Genomic DNA, 16461 nt, shown 5'->3' with positions numbered 1-16461 from the left:
GTCAAATGGATTAAATGTTGCAATTCCACTTCCGTGGTGAATCGATCCCTGACTTAGACTAACATGCTAACTCTCACCAAAGAGATGAGAACCATCTCATTATTATCACTTAGTTTTGTTAAATATTTTTATAAACCAAAATTTTTTTGTAGGAATAAACATTAAGTGCACAAATTTTTTCTTAAATGATGAAAGTGTCATTTTATACGTTTTGTTGATAATGCATTTTGATGTTATGGACATGTTTTATTAACACTCTGGTAGATAATAATTTTGTGAAAATATCTGATACCACCAGGCATATCTCACTTTGATATGTTTATCATGTTCATATTCTTAAGCATATGAAAATAATTTCAGATGAATGTTTGGTTCTGTCAGTTCTAAGATATATTTCATTCGTTTGTTCGATACTTGCAATATTGTCTCAATATAAGATAGCTGAATCTATACTTAAGCGAATTTACTAGCTTGACTGGACATGTTAGCTCATTTATCCCACCGCTATACACATTTTGGGTTGTAACTTTTTTCCACATCAATGATTCAATACTAGGTTTCATTTTTTTTTCTCCACACGTATCTCATCCATTGCATTTATTTCAAGGAATTCTTTGGTTTCGTAGGTCAATAGTTGTAGTTTTTTTTAAGAGAAGTTTATATTCATTCTCTGCTAGTATGAGCGTCATAATCACTCAGAAAAACTTTGTACTGGTGACTATATAGTTAACACATGGCAAGATGTTCTTTAAGCAAACGAGGTATGTATTTTCGAACATTTCTACAGTGACATGCTTACCTCAATGTTTAAATTGTTATTACATATAAAATTATTTTCCTTCACTTTCTTAAAATCCTGAAACTTCAGATTTTTTTCCTTCACTTTTCTAGAGCATGAAGAAGAGTTCTCTTTCTCTTGTTTCAAATTTTCTTTTTAGAGCTACCCAAAATTTTGATGGATCTTTTATGTGTGCATAATCATAAATCACACTCTCCTTTTAAGAAATTATAGAATGTGTAGTTATTTTCTAAAATAATTATAATCTTTGTCTTTTCTTACTTACTTATGCTAGATAATATTATGCATAGGTGTTCCATGCTATGTAGTTTAATGAAATTGTTATGAGAGACGAATTCTAATTTCACAATGTTTGCCACTTAACTTTCTTATAAAATAAATTATAAGAATAAGATTGCTAGAAAGATATTATTAATTTTATATTCAATATAATATTTTACTCACAACATTAGCTCGTATTATCTTTGAATTTTCTTTAAGCATCCTTTTATGACTTTCATAACAATTGCGAGATTTTTCTTCCATTATTTTTGTTTGAGCCTGACTAAACACTAATATACACTACTATAAATACCATGCCCACAATTCAAACTAGAATTAGAAACTGAAATCAACTATCATAGTAAGATCGAAATGGAAATGATAGTAATCTCTCTCTGCTTAACAACCCTCTTAGCCTTTCTGTTCCTAAAATCGTTTCATAAAAAGAACACCACCACCAAACTTAACCCACCACCGTCTCCGTGGAGGCTTCCAGTGATCGGAAACCTCCATCAGCTCAGTCTCCACCCTCACCGCTCCTTCTATTCCCTCAGCCTCCGGTATGGGCCACTCATGCTCTTTCACTTTGGCCGTGTCCCCACCCTTGTAGTCTCCTCTGCTGATGCAGCTCTTGAAGTTTTGAAAACAAACGATATTAAGTTCTCCAACCGTCCAAAAACTAAAATGGTCGATAAACTTCTTAATGGTGGTAGAGATTTGGCATTTGCCCCTTATGGAGAATATTGGAGGCAGGTTAAGGTATTTTTTTCTTCTTGACTTCAATATTGATTGAAAGTTTTTGTATCCTGTTGTCTGATTTTTTATTTATATGTATACGTTATCAATGAGTTTATGTGATTTTTCTAAAGTTTACTATTTCACATTTTGTTCCAAAATCTAGATACCTTAATCTTCACTACATATAGAACATATTTTTTGTGTGTATGTTCGTAGGCATCAAACTCAGAAGCACTTGAAAATTAACGGACTTGTCCATGTTATTTATATACTAAGCATTTTTTTAAAGTGAGAATCTAACATGCTCTCGAGAGGTGGCAACTCTTTTGAGTTCATTAATCTCGGACCTATACTCATTGTTTTACCGGTTATATCCGTTTGAGTTTATAAGACTCTGATGTGAGAATTCATGTGTTTCCAAATTAATAGAAAGTAGCAATGGGTGTGGATTAATATTTGTACCTAATTATCTTCAAATTTACATGCAGAGTTTATGTGCTTTACATCTCCTTAGCAAAAAAACAATTCAGTCCTTTGAGTGTGTAAGAAAACAAGAGATCAATGTGATGATGGACACGCTTGAGAAAGCGAGCTCTTCCTCTTCCTCTTCGACTGTAAATCTAAGCCAACTCCTCACCACTCTTACAAACGATGTAATAACTACAGCTGTCTTGGGAAGAAAATATAGTAGCGAGGAAGGTGGAAACAATTCCAATAACTTAGTGAGGAGGTTCAATGAGCTCTTGGGTGCTTTCCCACTCGGCGAATTCATTCCTGTTTTGGCATGGATAGATAGGATCCGAGGTCTGGATAAGAAAGTGGAGAAAGTGAATGACGAGATCGATGTTTTTCTAGAAAAAGTGGTCCAAGAACATGAAGATCATTCTGATGAAGAAATGTCAGCTTTTGTTGATATATTGCTATCTACTCAAAAAGATAAGACGACACAATTTGAGCTTGACAGAAAAGGCTTAAAAATCCTCCTCGTGGTACAATAAACCTATTATTTTACACATTCTTTCTCAATAAAAAAACAGTAGCTATCACTAGAAAAGTAGAAAGGATGTAAATAAAAAAATTCTTTTGGCTAAAGGGATGTAAATAAACTTGTTTTTTTTTTCTACAGGAATTGTTGTTTGCGGGAGCAGCAACAACGTTCACACTAATGGAATGGACAATGACAGAGCTTTTGAGACATCCAGAGTGTATGAAGAAACTTCGAGATGAGATTCGTTCTGTTTCGACGCATGATTTATATGTAACGGAGAAAGAAGTCAAAGAGATGAACTATTTAAACATGGTCATCAAGGAAGTGCTCAGGTTACATCCCTCTGGTCCACTAATTCCTCGAGAGCTGAGGGAAGATGTCAAAGTAAATGGATACGACATAGCTGCAGGAACAAGGGTAAGTCTTTGCATATTACTCCTTCTGTTTCAAAATAGATGATGCTAAGGTTTATACACAAAGATTAATGGATCATTAATTCTGTTTTTCTAAACGAAAACATCATTTATGATATATATATTTAAAAAACAATTCAGCCAATGATAAAAAAAAAAAAAATCTATATAATACAAATGGTCAAAAACAATAATTTATTTTTGCATTGAAAGTTGAGGACATCATCTAATTTGATTTAATTGTTTTTTCCCTTAAAACATCAATTATTGTAAAATGGAAGGAGTATAAGATAAAAAAATCTAAATGGTGAAGATGGTGTATAGAAGATATGAACTCTGTTTTGGAAACACATGTACAGGTGCTAATCAATATATATGCAATCCAACGAGACACTGCAACTTGGGGAGCAGATGCAGGAGAATTTAAGCCAGAGAGGCATTTGAATTCGCTTTTGGATTTTGAAGGACAAAACTTCAAGTATCTTCCATTTGGATCAGGGAGAAGACGTTGTCCTGGAGACGGATTAGCAATGGCCTTGGTCGAGGTCGCATTGGCTAACCTTGTGAAGAGGTTCGACTTGAGATTCAAGTTAGGACCAATAGGAGATGATAAGCCTGATCTTGCTGAAGCAACTGGTCTCGATGTTTGCCGCAAGTTCCCTCTTATTGTCTCTCCATTTTCTGCTTTGTCCTCCACGTAAAACTCTTTCTTCTAAAAAGTCCAACTGATGTGTTTGGCACAATTAGAGCTTGTTGCATTTGTGGTGGCACTATTGTGAAAAAGTGTTATGGTTGGCTCTGTTTCTTCTTCGTCTGATTGCCGCCTATTGGTGGTCTTGATTTTGTCCTTCTTTTTGAATAAAATGTCGAGAAATAATGTATCATGTCATTAAATTTTTGAATAACTCTATATTTAAGTGTTTGTTTTTTATTTTTGGAAAATATTTATTTTGCGTTGTGAATATCCTCCTTACTGATTTTAGAATTATATATCTGCTAAAAATAATAGTTATAAAGTCTTTTTTTTTTATAAAGGTTTTTCTAATAGTAATAAAGTAAGATATGAATTACTATTAAATAAACATGTGAATATGTGATACAAAAAAGAATGGAATTATCACTCTCACGTTAGGGCTTTTTGTAATTTACATCGAGCATAAATACCGACAAAGCAAAATTCGTTTTTGCATTCGTTTTCTTGTGACTTGTGAGGCAAAAAGTATTACGTAATTAGAAGACTAGAAGTACTCCTTATATACTCATCTTAGTTATTGTTTTCTTCAACAAATACTATATTAAGAAAAAGATCAATCTATTTGTAAAATAAACTGCTTAAGGTGAACAGGTGAAGAGCACAGACCTTGAGTCTTTTTATCCGTACATATTACCGACCTGCGAAAATGCTCTATACATTATATGAATGAACAAGTGTACTCAAATCAAAGTTTATATAAAATTTTGTCACACGATAACTTGTAACTTATCGAAATGGCCTTATAGCTATTACGGGCCTTGGGTTTCATCTCTCAACGCTTCCTCCTCCGCCACGGCCTTCAATTCTAAATAAAAGTTATAAGCTAAACATATACTAAGTAGTAGTATTAAATACTAACCTAACATTTCCAATTATTTAGCCGCCAGAGGACATATGCAAAATATCCAAAGATATGAAAAGATTCGAGAATGGTGTCTACGTCAATCAAATAATGTTGAAACATTGGTATAAATTTCAATTTGTTCTAGAGAAAGTTGGATTGGCAAAAGAACCGAAAATAGAAGTAATGAGAAAGTAGCGACATGATCCGAAAGTTTCGATGTGTTACAGGTTTTATAAATAAACCATAGTAACTCTAAATTTTTTTGACAGCTCATCCACTTTAGTAAACATTGAATACAAAGGAATTAAGTGGTTATGTGGTCCATGCATGTGTCTCGATACTAACACGTAAATGGAATATGGTTTTATTCATGCCTATGTGGCTATGTTCTGTATTTATGATTTATCCGTATATCACTAGTTTTGTTCATTTTTAAATTTATTAGTGGATTATAGATGTATTTCTTAGCCGAGTTGAAGATTTGGATCAGTGACACACTGACATTATAAGTTCGATTAAGGGATGTTTTTTGTTATCTCATCTTTTGCATATTATTTGTTGTTACTAAGGTTTCTTCAACAAACTAAACATGAATCAAACAAACAGAATGTGCATACAATTTTTTAGAATAAGATACACATTATCTATCAAGATTCAAGAATAGTTAACTCATCGAAGCTCATACCAAATTGTTTGACTAAAACTCTTGTACATTCTTTTTTTCTTACATTCTTCTTTTATGCGCGTAATAGGGTAAACTTTTACCATATGCCAGTGAAACGGTTAAATATTGAAGACCTAAGTTTATACTATAGTGAAAAAAAAGTTAAAAAATTAGTACATTCTGAGCAAATAACTAGAAGGATATAAAAAAATTGTGTCCGGATCTCCTGCGGGATTTTGTTTTTGTTTTTTTGTGGTCAAAGAGCGAGAATTTAAATTTCAATAAAAAGTCTCATGAAAATGCACTAACTAACGCAAAATAAAACAATTATATTGATGTCGACCAATTCATATGACCAATGAAATCACTTGATTAGTCAATTGTCATATTCTCTAGCAACTCGACCCAGTTTTTTTTTTTTTTTTTTTTCCTTCTCGACCCAGTTTACTTCGTCGAGAACGTCTCATATCTACGTCAAGTCCAAATCGTCAAGTTCTTGACCAAAATAATTAACATGAGTAGCCAAATATACCAAACAAAAAAACAGAATAAAGTCTTGAAATCTAGAAAGTGTACGATATATCAGACTCTTATTCCAAGGTTTAGACATTAGAATGAAAATAAAACGGCAAACGGCGCCGTATTTGTTGCCGGCCGCCGGCAATAATTTAAGATAAAAGAACTGCAACAAACATGAACGTAAATGGTTTGGATTTGATTGATGAAAACATAATGGAGGAAAGTAGTCAACGTCTTGTAACATGCCATGTGATTGCCAGCTTCATACACAGACATCGACACGTATTATTATCATGCTGCTGTTCATATAGTATTATTATTAAGGAATTTTAGTAGTTAATTATTAATGCACGTTAAGGAGTGATGACAAATCCCTATACATATAATTGCAGCTTTTGTTCCAATTTATGCACTAATTACTAATTAATCGTCAATGACAGTGCGAGAGGCAGCAATCTTCTGTCTGATGATTGGCTTTGTGATTCATTCAACAACTTACATATACTTACTTATATGTTTGGTTGTTGTAATTTGATTTATATAATACTTAGCATTTCAAAACATTCTTATTATATTTCATTTCAGTTTGATCTGATTCAGAGACATGTTTAGTTGTTTACTCGTCTGAATCGGGGTTGATCAAGAGAAGATATTAAAAAAAAAAGTACTAGTACAAGGATATTAAGTTTATAAACGGTTTTTCATTAAAAAAATGTTTATAAACGGCAATAGTCATTTAGTGACTTCAAACATATTCTGCGGATGTTTTTTTTTTTAATTGCAAGGATCAAATGATCATTTCACTATAAAACAAAATGCACATGTAAAGAATACTTTTCAATGTGCTTAAAACAAAAAAATGCAGCTATTGTTTTTTTTTCACTTGTAAACTCCCTATATGACAATCGCAGGTCCATGCCTAATGAACTTAATTTACTTTAACAAAAAAGAAATCAATTCTCATTTTAACCCACTAAAATAGGATATGAGTGTCAATATTTATTTTACTAACATAGCTACTTGATTAGTTCATTCTGTTTTTTTTTTTCCTTTAAGATATCATATATACGAGGTTTGAATCAGATTAAATGAGACATTGTACTGGTAGATCCGTAGAACCAATACCACAAAACTAATTCATTATGTACGGACCATTTCTAATATATTTAACTTGAAATTCAACTAATTTTATTTATTTTGGGATCTGATTTACTTGTATAATAATAAGTACATTTAAGAAACTTTGTCGATTTCAACAACTGTCTAGAAGCACCCATCATTGTCTTCAAAAGCTAAACAATTGAATTTAGACCCATCACATATATGTTTCTGGTGCATTTGCACCATATCTATAATTGATTTATGGATTTTTTTTTTTAAAGATCGAATATTAAATTGTTATAACTAGGGTCTTAGTATCAAATGGCCTCCTACATCTTTAAGGGTAGATCTTTTAAATTTATTTTTGTCAACAGATTTATATTTTTAGAGGGTCCTCCGACCAAGAAAATAAATACTTTGGATTTACTTTGATGAGACCAAGACATAAAGGATAAGTATATAGCTAATATCCTATTATTTTGTTTGACAAAAAAAAATATTTTATTATTTTGGGCCACTTACTGAAGATGGCATAATCTTTCAAATTCTTATATATATGACTACAAATTTTAAATCCTATAAGGTTTCTACTTCTGGAAAGAAGGCAAAAAACAAAACAAAACAAAACATGAAAATGTTATCCTAATTAATATACATCGATCAGTTTTATACGCTTACACTTTACTAATGCATATTTCACATGACATTAGTAATCCAAATCTAGCTTGAACAGTCCACGAGCTGATTACAACAAAAAAATATATATGTTGATATATATTTTCTTGAATAGTCTCATTCGACTGACCACAAACTATAACTACTAACATCACTTTCTCATACATTTTAGTGTGGGGCAATAAAGCCAACCGTGTTTTTATTATTCCAAATGTTGACATATAATATAATCTATTTTATGGTAACATATGTCTCATGCTAAAATCCATGAACGCAGAACGTCCCTTATAATTAAATAAAAACAAATTATATGTTACGATCATGATAAAGTATTTCACACGGATTCTGCATGTTCTTTACCCTTTTTTTCACATGGCTCATCAATCTCAAATCTCACTATATATGACTCATTTACCCTTTCTGAGTCCAAATGTTTAGGTGTCTATTTCATTATGTGGATGAGCAGTAAGGTATCAATATCTCATTATGTTACGTAGTTATCTAGCTAGGTTCATCACACATACTGTCCCACATAAGTGTTGAAGAGAGAGTTTTTTTTTCTCTTTAGATCGAAGCGTTGAAGAGAGAGCCATTTCATATCTTTGATCAACTTACTATCTTGTTTCCAGCACAAATTTGTTTTTATTTTATTTAATGTTTAAACATATATATTATTGAGTGATTAATTAGGAGTAGCTGTGAACATAGTACTCGACATGCTTTTTAGATTTTAAATTCCATTTGACTGTAAATTCAAACCCTAAAACATGGACGTCAAATAAAAAAAAACAACGATCAACGTTACTTAGAATCCATATATTTATGTGAAACATATACTGATATATATATACTCATAGTTCATCATCATATCAATCATGTTGTAAATTAACCATAAGATCTGTACAATAGAATGCATTAACATGCATGGTTGTGCCTTGCCTTTAGGGGCCTTAGGCGAATGGAATAAATAAGAATTTTAAACATTTTTACAAATATGACTGACGTTGTAAAGTATAAATTATTTTGTATAATATTATAGAAGATTATCGTATTTTCTTAATTTCCAAAACGATTTTTTTGAACTCAAGAAAATAACACCAAAAAGACATATTTGACCAATATAATACCAAATGAAATTTTAAAGACTTTCCAACAAAATAAAATTAAAGAGATAGAATCATAAAATTTGTTACTATTAATAAATAATAACTCCAAAGTCCAAAGATGAGTTACGTTAAAGGGTATTTGAGTACTTAGTGATATCCAACGAACGAAGAAGGATAGGAGGAATCTAATCTTGATTTATTGAGATTGTGTAGTTGGCCTTTGAGTGGCTTAATCGTGGCCATGGAGCTTCCGCTCTGCTTCTTCTTCTCCCTAATCAACCTCCCAAATAAATTTACTAAAACTTGCAATAAATAAATAGCACATCGAGCTATGTATTAATCAACCGACTAATTAATCTACATCGAGTTATATGTATTAAGCACATTTATTTTGCTACATTCACACTTTTTTTTCCGTGATTAATTTACACATAGAGACCAAAAAACAAAAGCAAACAAAAATTGTATATAGAGAGACATATTAAATAGAGTTTATACTCCATAAACATATATCCACCAAATTTCAACCAATAAGGGGTTACAAAAAAAAGGAAAATATTAAATGTTATTGAGTGATGGGTAGTTAAGGAACTTATGGAGTTAGGCTGTCTAAAAAAAGATGCAGTTAAAGAGGTCTTTGAGTACAATGTCTTAAACAAGAAAATGTCAGTCCCATTATAACCTCTCAAAACCAAACACACACACACACACATTACAATCTATTCTTCTCTGGCATATAATGGTGGTCTGAGCAAGCTTTTTTCCAGTAAATATAATGGGGAAAACAAGCAAGTGGATTCGGAATTTCTTAACCGGAAAGAAAGAGAGAGCAAAGGAAAAGATTAATCAAAGCGAGTGTGGATTCACTTCGACGATTCCAGGCACTCCTAAGGAGAAACGTCGATGGAGTTTTAGACGTTCTTCTGCCACTGGACCACCAGCTTGTGCGTTTACCCTCAAAGATTCATCTCCACCGCCTCAACCGCCACCGCCACCGCCACCACAACCATTTGTCCTCGCAATCGTGGAACGTGAAGATGAGGAGAGCAAGAGCGGCTCAACCGCAACGGTGGCTGTTGAAGAATTTGCAGCAGTGAAGATTCAAGCTTGCTTTCGTTCTCATTTGGTAAACACTTGAAAGAACTCGGGATTCAATATCTCTGTTTCTGGCTTCAAATTAGTTTAAAGAATCAATATTTAATAATCTTTTTGGGGACAGGCGAGGAAAGCATTAAGAGCGTTAAAAGGTTTAGTGAAATTACAAGCACTTGTGAGAGGTCATTTAGTGAGGAAACAAGCAACAGCTACACTTCGATGTATGCAAGCATTGATCACACTTCAGGCCAAAGCTCGAGAACAGAGGATTCGTATGATTGGAGATTCAACAACAACAAAACCCACAAATCCAAGAACGTCAATTCATAAAACCCGGATCAATAACATTTACCACGTAATGGATCTAACCCAGATCTCAAAATCCAATCTTGACAACACCCAGATCCCAAAGTTTCTAACTTTGACTCCTCTGTTTTTTTCTGCAGGAAAGTGAAGAAAACATCAAGATTGTGGAAATGGACACTCAATCTAAAATGTACTCTCCGGCTGCTTCTGCTATGACCGAGATGAGCCCACGAGCGTATAGTAGCCATTTCGAGGATTGTAACTCTTTCAACACAGCACAAAGCAGTCCTCAGTGGTTCAGATTCCAAGAGTATTGCAATGGAAATTCTTTGGCTTCTTATGAATACCCTCTCTTCCCAAACTACATGGCTAATACTCAGTCTTTCTAAAGCCAAGGCTCGGTCTCAGAGTGCGCCGAAGCAGAGACCTCCTGAGATCTATGAGAAGCAAACTAGCGGGAGGAGAAGATCTTCCATGGAAGCACCGAGGAATGGTGTCCCTAGAGCTGTACGGATGCAGAGATCTTCATCTCAATTAGGAAAGGAAAGTCAACAACAACAACAACAACATCACCATCATCAGTATTATCCGTGGATGGCGATTAAGCTCGATAGATCTAACATTTCACTTATGGAAAGCGAATGCGGATCTACCAGTACGGTTATGACCAACACCAACTATGGAAGACATGTTGATGTAAGTCCCGAAAGGTTACTTGTTTCCCAAGAAAACATGAATTGAGAATAGGAACTGATGTTTATTTTGTTTTTATTTTTTTGGATGTGTTTTTGCAGGTCCATGGGAACAACATGTACTGAAAAGTGTGATTTAGACAAGTAAAGTGATTTAAGAGAATGATGGATAAAGTACTCAAGCCTAGAAACCAAAGATGGATATGGTTTGTAGGAGTTCTTTAAGATGATGAAGATTCAACAAAGAACAAATCCCTAAATGTAAAGCAATACTCTAGTAGAAGAGATATCTCTGCTTAATCTTTGGCCCTTCTTCCATTTTGTCTTTATCATTCGGCGTTAACATTATGATATTTTTGGATAATTTGATAGTGTTTATAAGATCCATGTTACATTGTTAATATGTTGTTCATCTCTTAGGGCGGCGCTGAAACCAAGGCCAGCACCGAAGCAATGTATATCCAACCAAATTATGATCCCGGCTTATTCGATTTCACTAGGCAGCAAACTAGATTGTAATCAGATGGGAAAGATAAAGTGAATAAAAACTAATTAGCTTTGCATAACAATTCTAATAACTAAAAGTCTAAAACCAAATGAGGTTTTGTTTCATTTGGGATTCTTTATTCATAAGTGAAAAATATAAACTAAATTAACCAACTCATAATGATTTCTTGGTTGAACGACAAAAAAAAAATATTTTTGGTCAGGGAGTTCAAATCAGTGGTGGATTACTGTAGACACTTGATTCTTCCACATGTCCGAAATATCAGTCATATTTTAGATCGTGATCTCCTCTGCCAACTATCAAAAAGAAGAAAAAAGGATAAACCAAATGAAACCATTTGTCTATTGTATATCTTTCGGTTTTCGATTTGAATTGTAATAAAACAATTGGAATCAAATTAAAACTAAATCAAATTTAGATTGGTTCGATTTTGATTTAGTATATATTTGATGTTTAGCTGGTAAATATTTATAGCAAGAAGAATTGTTCGTCGTTTATCTTTATACTGAAAAGGTGGTATGTCATTTAATTATCCATGAAATTGTTTATTGTTATTATTTGTGCTGCAGCTATAAGTAGATTGATAGATTCCATTCACCCTGGAAGAAATAGCGATATCTTTCATTTGTAATACGTATAAAATAAAGATGTAAACCAACAACACAGCAAAAAAAAAAATTTCTTTTTTAATTCTAACGAGGAAGTCAAATTATATTTGGATTTGGTTTTCAAATCAAATTTTGAGTACAGTTGATGAAGGTTTTTTTTGCTAACTAATTTGACACTTACAAAATGAAGTTTAGTAGCACGCTTACGGTGGGTATGACCCAGTAAGAGTGATCGGCCCATGTAAATGTCTATATCTTAAAGCCTACATAAATCTTCTTTTATTAAGTAATTAATAGTTTTTTTTGGTAACAAAACAAAAAAATTCAATACTAAACGAAACGAAAATCTGTTTAATTAAAAAGAGAGAGAGAGAGAGAGAGAGAGAGAGAGAGAGAGAGAGAGAGAGAGAGAGAGAGAGAGAGAGAGAGAGAGAGAGAGAGAGAGAGATGGAAGTCATAAGACAAGACGAGATCAGCTACCTGGATTTTAAATTGGGTACTAACTTACTATTGAGTTACTATACTAACCTGTCTTTTGGTAACATAATTGTATCGTGAATATAATGGGGAAATAGTTTTTTTTTTTGTTTTAAAGAATACTTTCATAGTGTTTTTAACTGTATCGTTTTATTTCACATACCTAAATAATGGCATGTTACACACTATTGAGTTACTAACCTGTCTTTTGGTAAAATAATTGTATCCTCAATATAATGGGGAAATAGTTTTTTTTTTTTTGAAAGAATACTTTCATAGTATTTTTATTTCACATACCTAAATAATGACATGTTACACATTTTATATAGACATGTGTTAATTAAAAACTTAGTTGGTTAATTATGGTTTAGGGTTGTTATAAAATTAACCTTACCTAAACGTTGAAGGACAAGAATGCCACCCTTTTAACAACGACATTTCTCCATACCTAAACGTTGACAATTCACCGACTATAGCAGTATGAATATATAATGTAAGGACCCTACACTTTATCTAACATATACAAAATTGAAAGAAACAAAATACATATACATAATTGCTACACATCTGTCGATAATGGTAACTTACTAATTACCAGTACGTTATTATTACACTATAAAGATGCTTATAGTTGCAAATCCTATTTAAAAAAAAAAGATAAAGATGCTTATACAGTTAACTTACCCTTAGCATCGACCCACGGAAATAAAATTTTCAGATCTCTCTCTTTTTTTCCTTTATCATTTTGGCTTTTGCTGAGGGCTTTACATGATAATTTAGGTTGGCATTGTTAGCTTCGTTTAGTGACCAAAGGACAGGTTACAATATTGTTCTCACATATAACTCTTTTTTTTTATTGGTGTTTATAATATGTCTCACATATAACTCTTTTTGTGACATCCTACCTTTTTTTATGTCTTGTCTATTCTTTTTTTTTTTTGTCGAAATTGTCTTGTCTATTCTTTTCTTCACTTCTTCTATTTCCTTTTTTTTTTGAAGATCTTGATGACCCCTCCTTGATTATCCTCTTTTCAGATCGTTAGCGTACACTTAATAATGTTTGTTGGTGGAAATATGAGTTGCGTGCTAAAGAAAAAGGAAACACATAAGCATCTTGCCGCTTTTTTTTTGATTAATATTGCGTTTGTAAGTATAAGTCACACTACCTTGACAAGCAGCGCCTGAACACAACAAAATATAATTCGATATGATATATTCTCGCTGCAACAGTTTGTTTTCATTCATTAAGATGAAACATTAAATCGTTATATAGTTTTTAGATGAAAAAACTTAAAATATTAATTATTCGTTTACATTTTCGCCAATAAATATGATTAATTCAGATAAAATGCTAATACACTTTTCTTTTCTTAAAAAGTGAGAAGTTTAAATATTTTATTTTTGGAAGAGTAGTTGTATATGATATGCTTTTATATAGAACAACAATTGAATACATGCCCACTTATATTATCATTCTTATTTTAAAACATAACCTGTCTAACTTATTTGCAAACTACATAATACATGAGAGACGCAGTGTATAAGTTAAACTAATTACCGACAATTCCGGCTTTTTGTTATTTTAGACTAAAAACTCATATATGTTCAAAAATAGAGTGTGTTACCTCTGAGGGGATTTTTTAAAAGATAATAAACTTTTTTGACACTATTCGGCTATTGTTCATATATGGAAAAAAGGAAATTACTCATGACTTCACTTATAAGCTGCTTCCACACATTAAAACGTGTAGGACCTACACAATATATCTTTATTTTTTATATTTCAATTACATAAAATCCCAATATTTATTTGTCTTTATTTATCTTTTAATACAAAAATAATCAAATAATTATTTTGACATTATAAATTATATTTTTTTTCTTAATACTTTGATATCTATTTTGATAATTTTTAACTTAACTTTTATGTTGTTTATTGATATAATACATACATATTTATATAGTGACATATATATAGACAAAAAATATATGGACATCTATGCAGATCCACATAAATATGACAATTAATATAAATATAAATGCATATTTATATGTGTATCTATATAATTGCGTACATATAGACACAATTATATAGATATATATGTATATTTATATATATATAGTATAGATGAATATAATTATATAGATACACATTTATATTTACATATATAGATATATATGTATATATACATATAATATAGATGAATATAATTATGTAGATACACAACTATATTTATATATGCATCCATATAGTTACGTATATAAAGATACAACTATATATATATAATTGTGTATATATGCATATCATATGTATATAATATATATGGATGTAATTATATAGATATATATACATATTTACATATATACATATAGATATATAGATATATGTGTATCCATATAGTTACATACATATAGATACAACTATATAAATATGTATACATATCTATATACAGTATTATGAATATAATTATATAGATACATATATATATATATATATTTATATATGTATCCATATAGTTATGTATATATAGACAAAACTATATAGATATATATATGCATGTCCATATGTATATAGTATATATAAATATAATTATATATATATATTTACATATATATATATATATTTATATAGTTGTGTATATAGATATATAATTATATAGATATATGCATATCTATGTGCATATAGCATAGATAAATGTAACTATATAGATGTATATATATAAATATTTACATGTGTTTTCATATGAATATATATATAGTTATATAGGTGTAAATAAAGTTAAAGTGGGTCCCATATAATTTAGTGTGTGAAATTAAAAGAGTAAAGCAAATAGATCCATGTATTTTTATATTTTATTTTTTAAATAGAAAATAAAGTAAGTGTAAAGAAAGGGTATATTTGGAAAATATGATGTAACAAAATAAAATAAGTATATCAAAACATCTAAAAAAGATAAAATTTGTCTGATGATAATTATCTCTCAAAAATATATCATTTTCGGAAGCTAGACTATACAAATATCAAATAATACATTATATTCACTAATTGGAACTTACTGTATTTGGTGTGGTCACATTTGTCGTATGAGTCAAATTTGTCGTATGTTGAATATTATGAGCTGTGAGAAGGTATGTTGCAATGCGTCTCTGCAATCTGCAATATCAAATAATTTGGAAATATCAAAAATTATAAAGTCATTAATTATATTTAAACCATAACAGATTGCCGACAAATTATATCCTATTTTTTTTTGGCTAACCCTATCATTCCCATCGGTTTAACTCGACACACTTGGCTTAGATGCCAGCATATTTATAATTTTTCACTTGATGGAAACAAATTTATCTCTAATCACTGAACCAAAAATTAGGTATCTAACTATCTAAGTAAGTATCAGAAAACAATCATATAGATCCGGCTGATTTCGCAAATGGATTCTTAATTTTTAGAGAAATACTAAACTCTTTTTTTTGTTTTGACGACATATACTAAAATTTTAAATTCAGTAAAATAAAATTTATAACATCACACAATATTTTATGTAGCATGTTATTCTAGTTAACTTAGTTAGTGAGTAGACAATTTCGTAAAATTACATGTATTACACACTACATTTACGAAATTTTCCACAAATTTCGTTAATTAAACCGATCATAAAATTTAAACGTTCAGAATTAAAGTTCAGGTAATCATCAACTAATTTCTAACAAAATGACACCGAGATCAGGCAATTAAAAGGTGTTGACACAAAAAAATAAATAAAAAAGAATGCCCCAAAAGGCAAGAATTATAAAATGGAATATATACTGTATGCGCCAATCATATTAAATCATTCTCTTGTCTCTCGCAGTGCAGAAGAGAGAGGAGAGAGAGCGAGAGAATATTGTGTGTGTGTCTCTCCATCGATGAGCC

At 31.1% G+C, this 16461-nt stretch overlaps 2 protein-coding genes across 2 annotated transcripts; both read left to right on the top strand.

The window, feature by feature from the left end:
* Window positions 1-1413: 1413 nt before the first annotated feature.
* On the top strand, window positions 1414-4130 carry LOC18028739 (cytochrome P450 71A14). Its single transcript, XM_006414584.2, has 4 exons — window positions 1414-1819; window positions 2287-2787; window positions 2925-3203; window positions 3559-4130. Exons 1-4 carry the CDS (start codon window positions 1433-1435, stop codon window positions 3898-3900), a joined length of 1509 nt encoding a protein of 502 aa, XP_006414647.1. The 5' UTR covers window positions 1414-1432; the 3' UTR covers window positions 3901-4130.
* A 5326-nt stretch (window positions 4131-9456) lies between these two features.
* LOC18028738 lies at window positions 9457-11415 on the top strand. The gene is given in 8 exon segments (XM_024149881.1): window positions 9457-9495; window positions 9498-9574; window positions 9576-9621; window positions 9623-9988; window positions 10082-10312; window positions 10404-10646; window positions 10648-10959; window positions 11058-11415. Coding segments are annotated over 8 exon segments (1338 nt in total). The 3' UTR covers window positions 11082-11415.
* The last annotated feature ends 5046 nt before the right edge of the window (window positions 11416-16461 follow it).

Source organism: Eutrema salsugineum, unplaced genomic scaffold, assembly GCF_000478725.1.
Source record: "Eutrema salsugineum unplaced genomic scaffold, Eutsalg1_0 scaffold_1, whole genome shotgun sequence".
Classification (NCBI taxonomy): Eukaryota; Viridiplantae; Streptophyta; class Magnoliopsida; order Brassicales; family Brassicaceae; genus Eutrema; species Eutrema salsugineum.
This window is presented reverse-complemented; position numbering and strand designations above follow the sequence as displayed.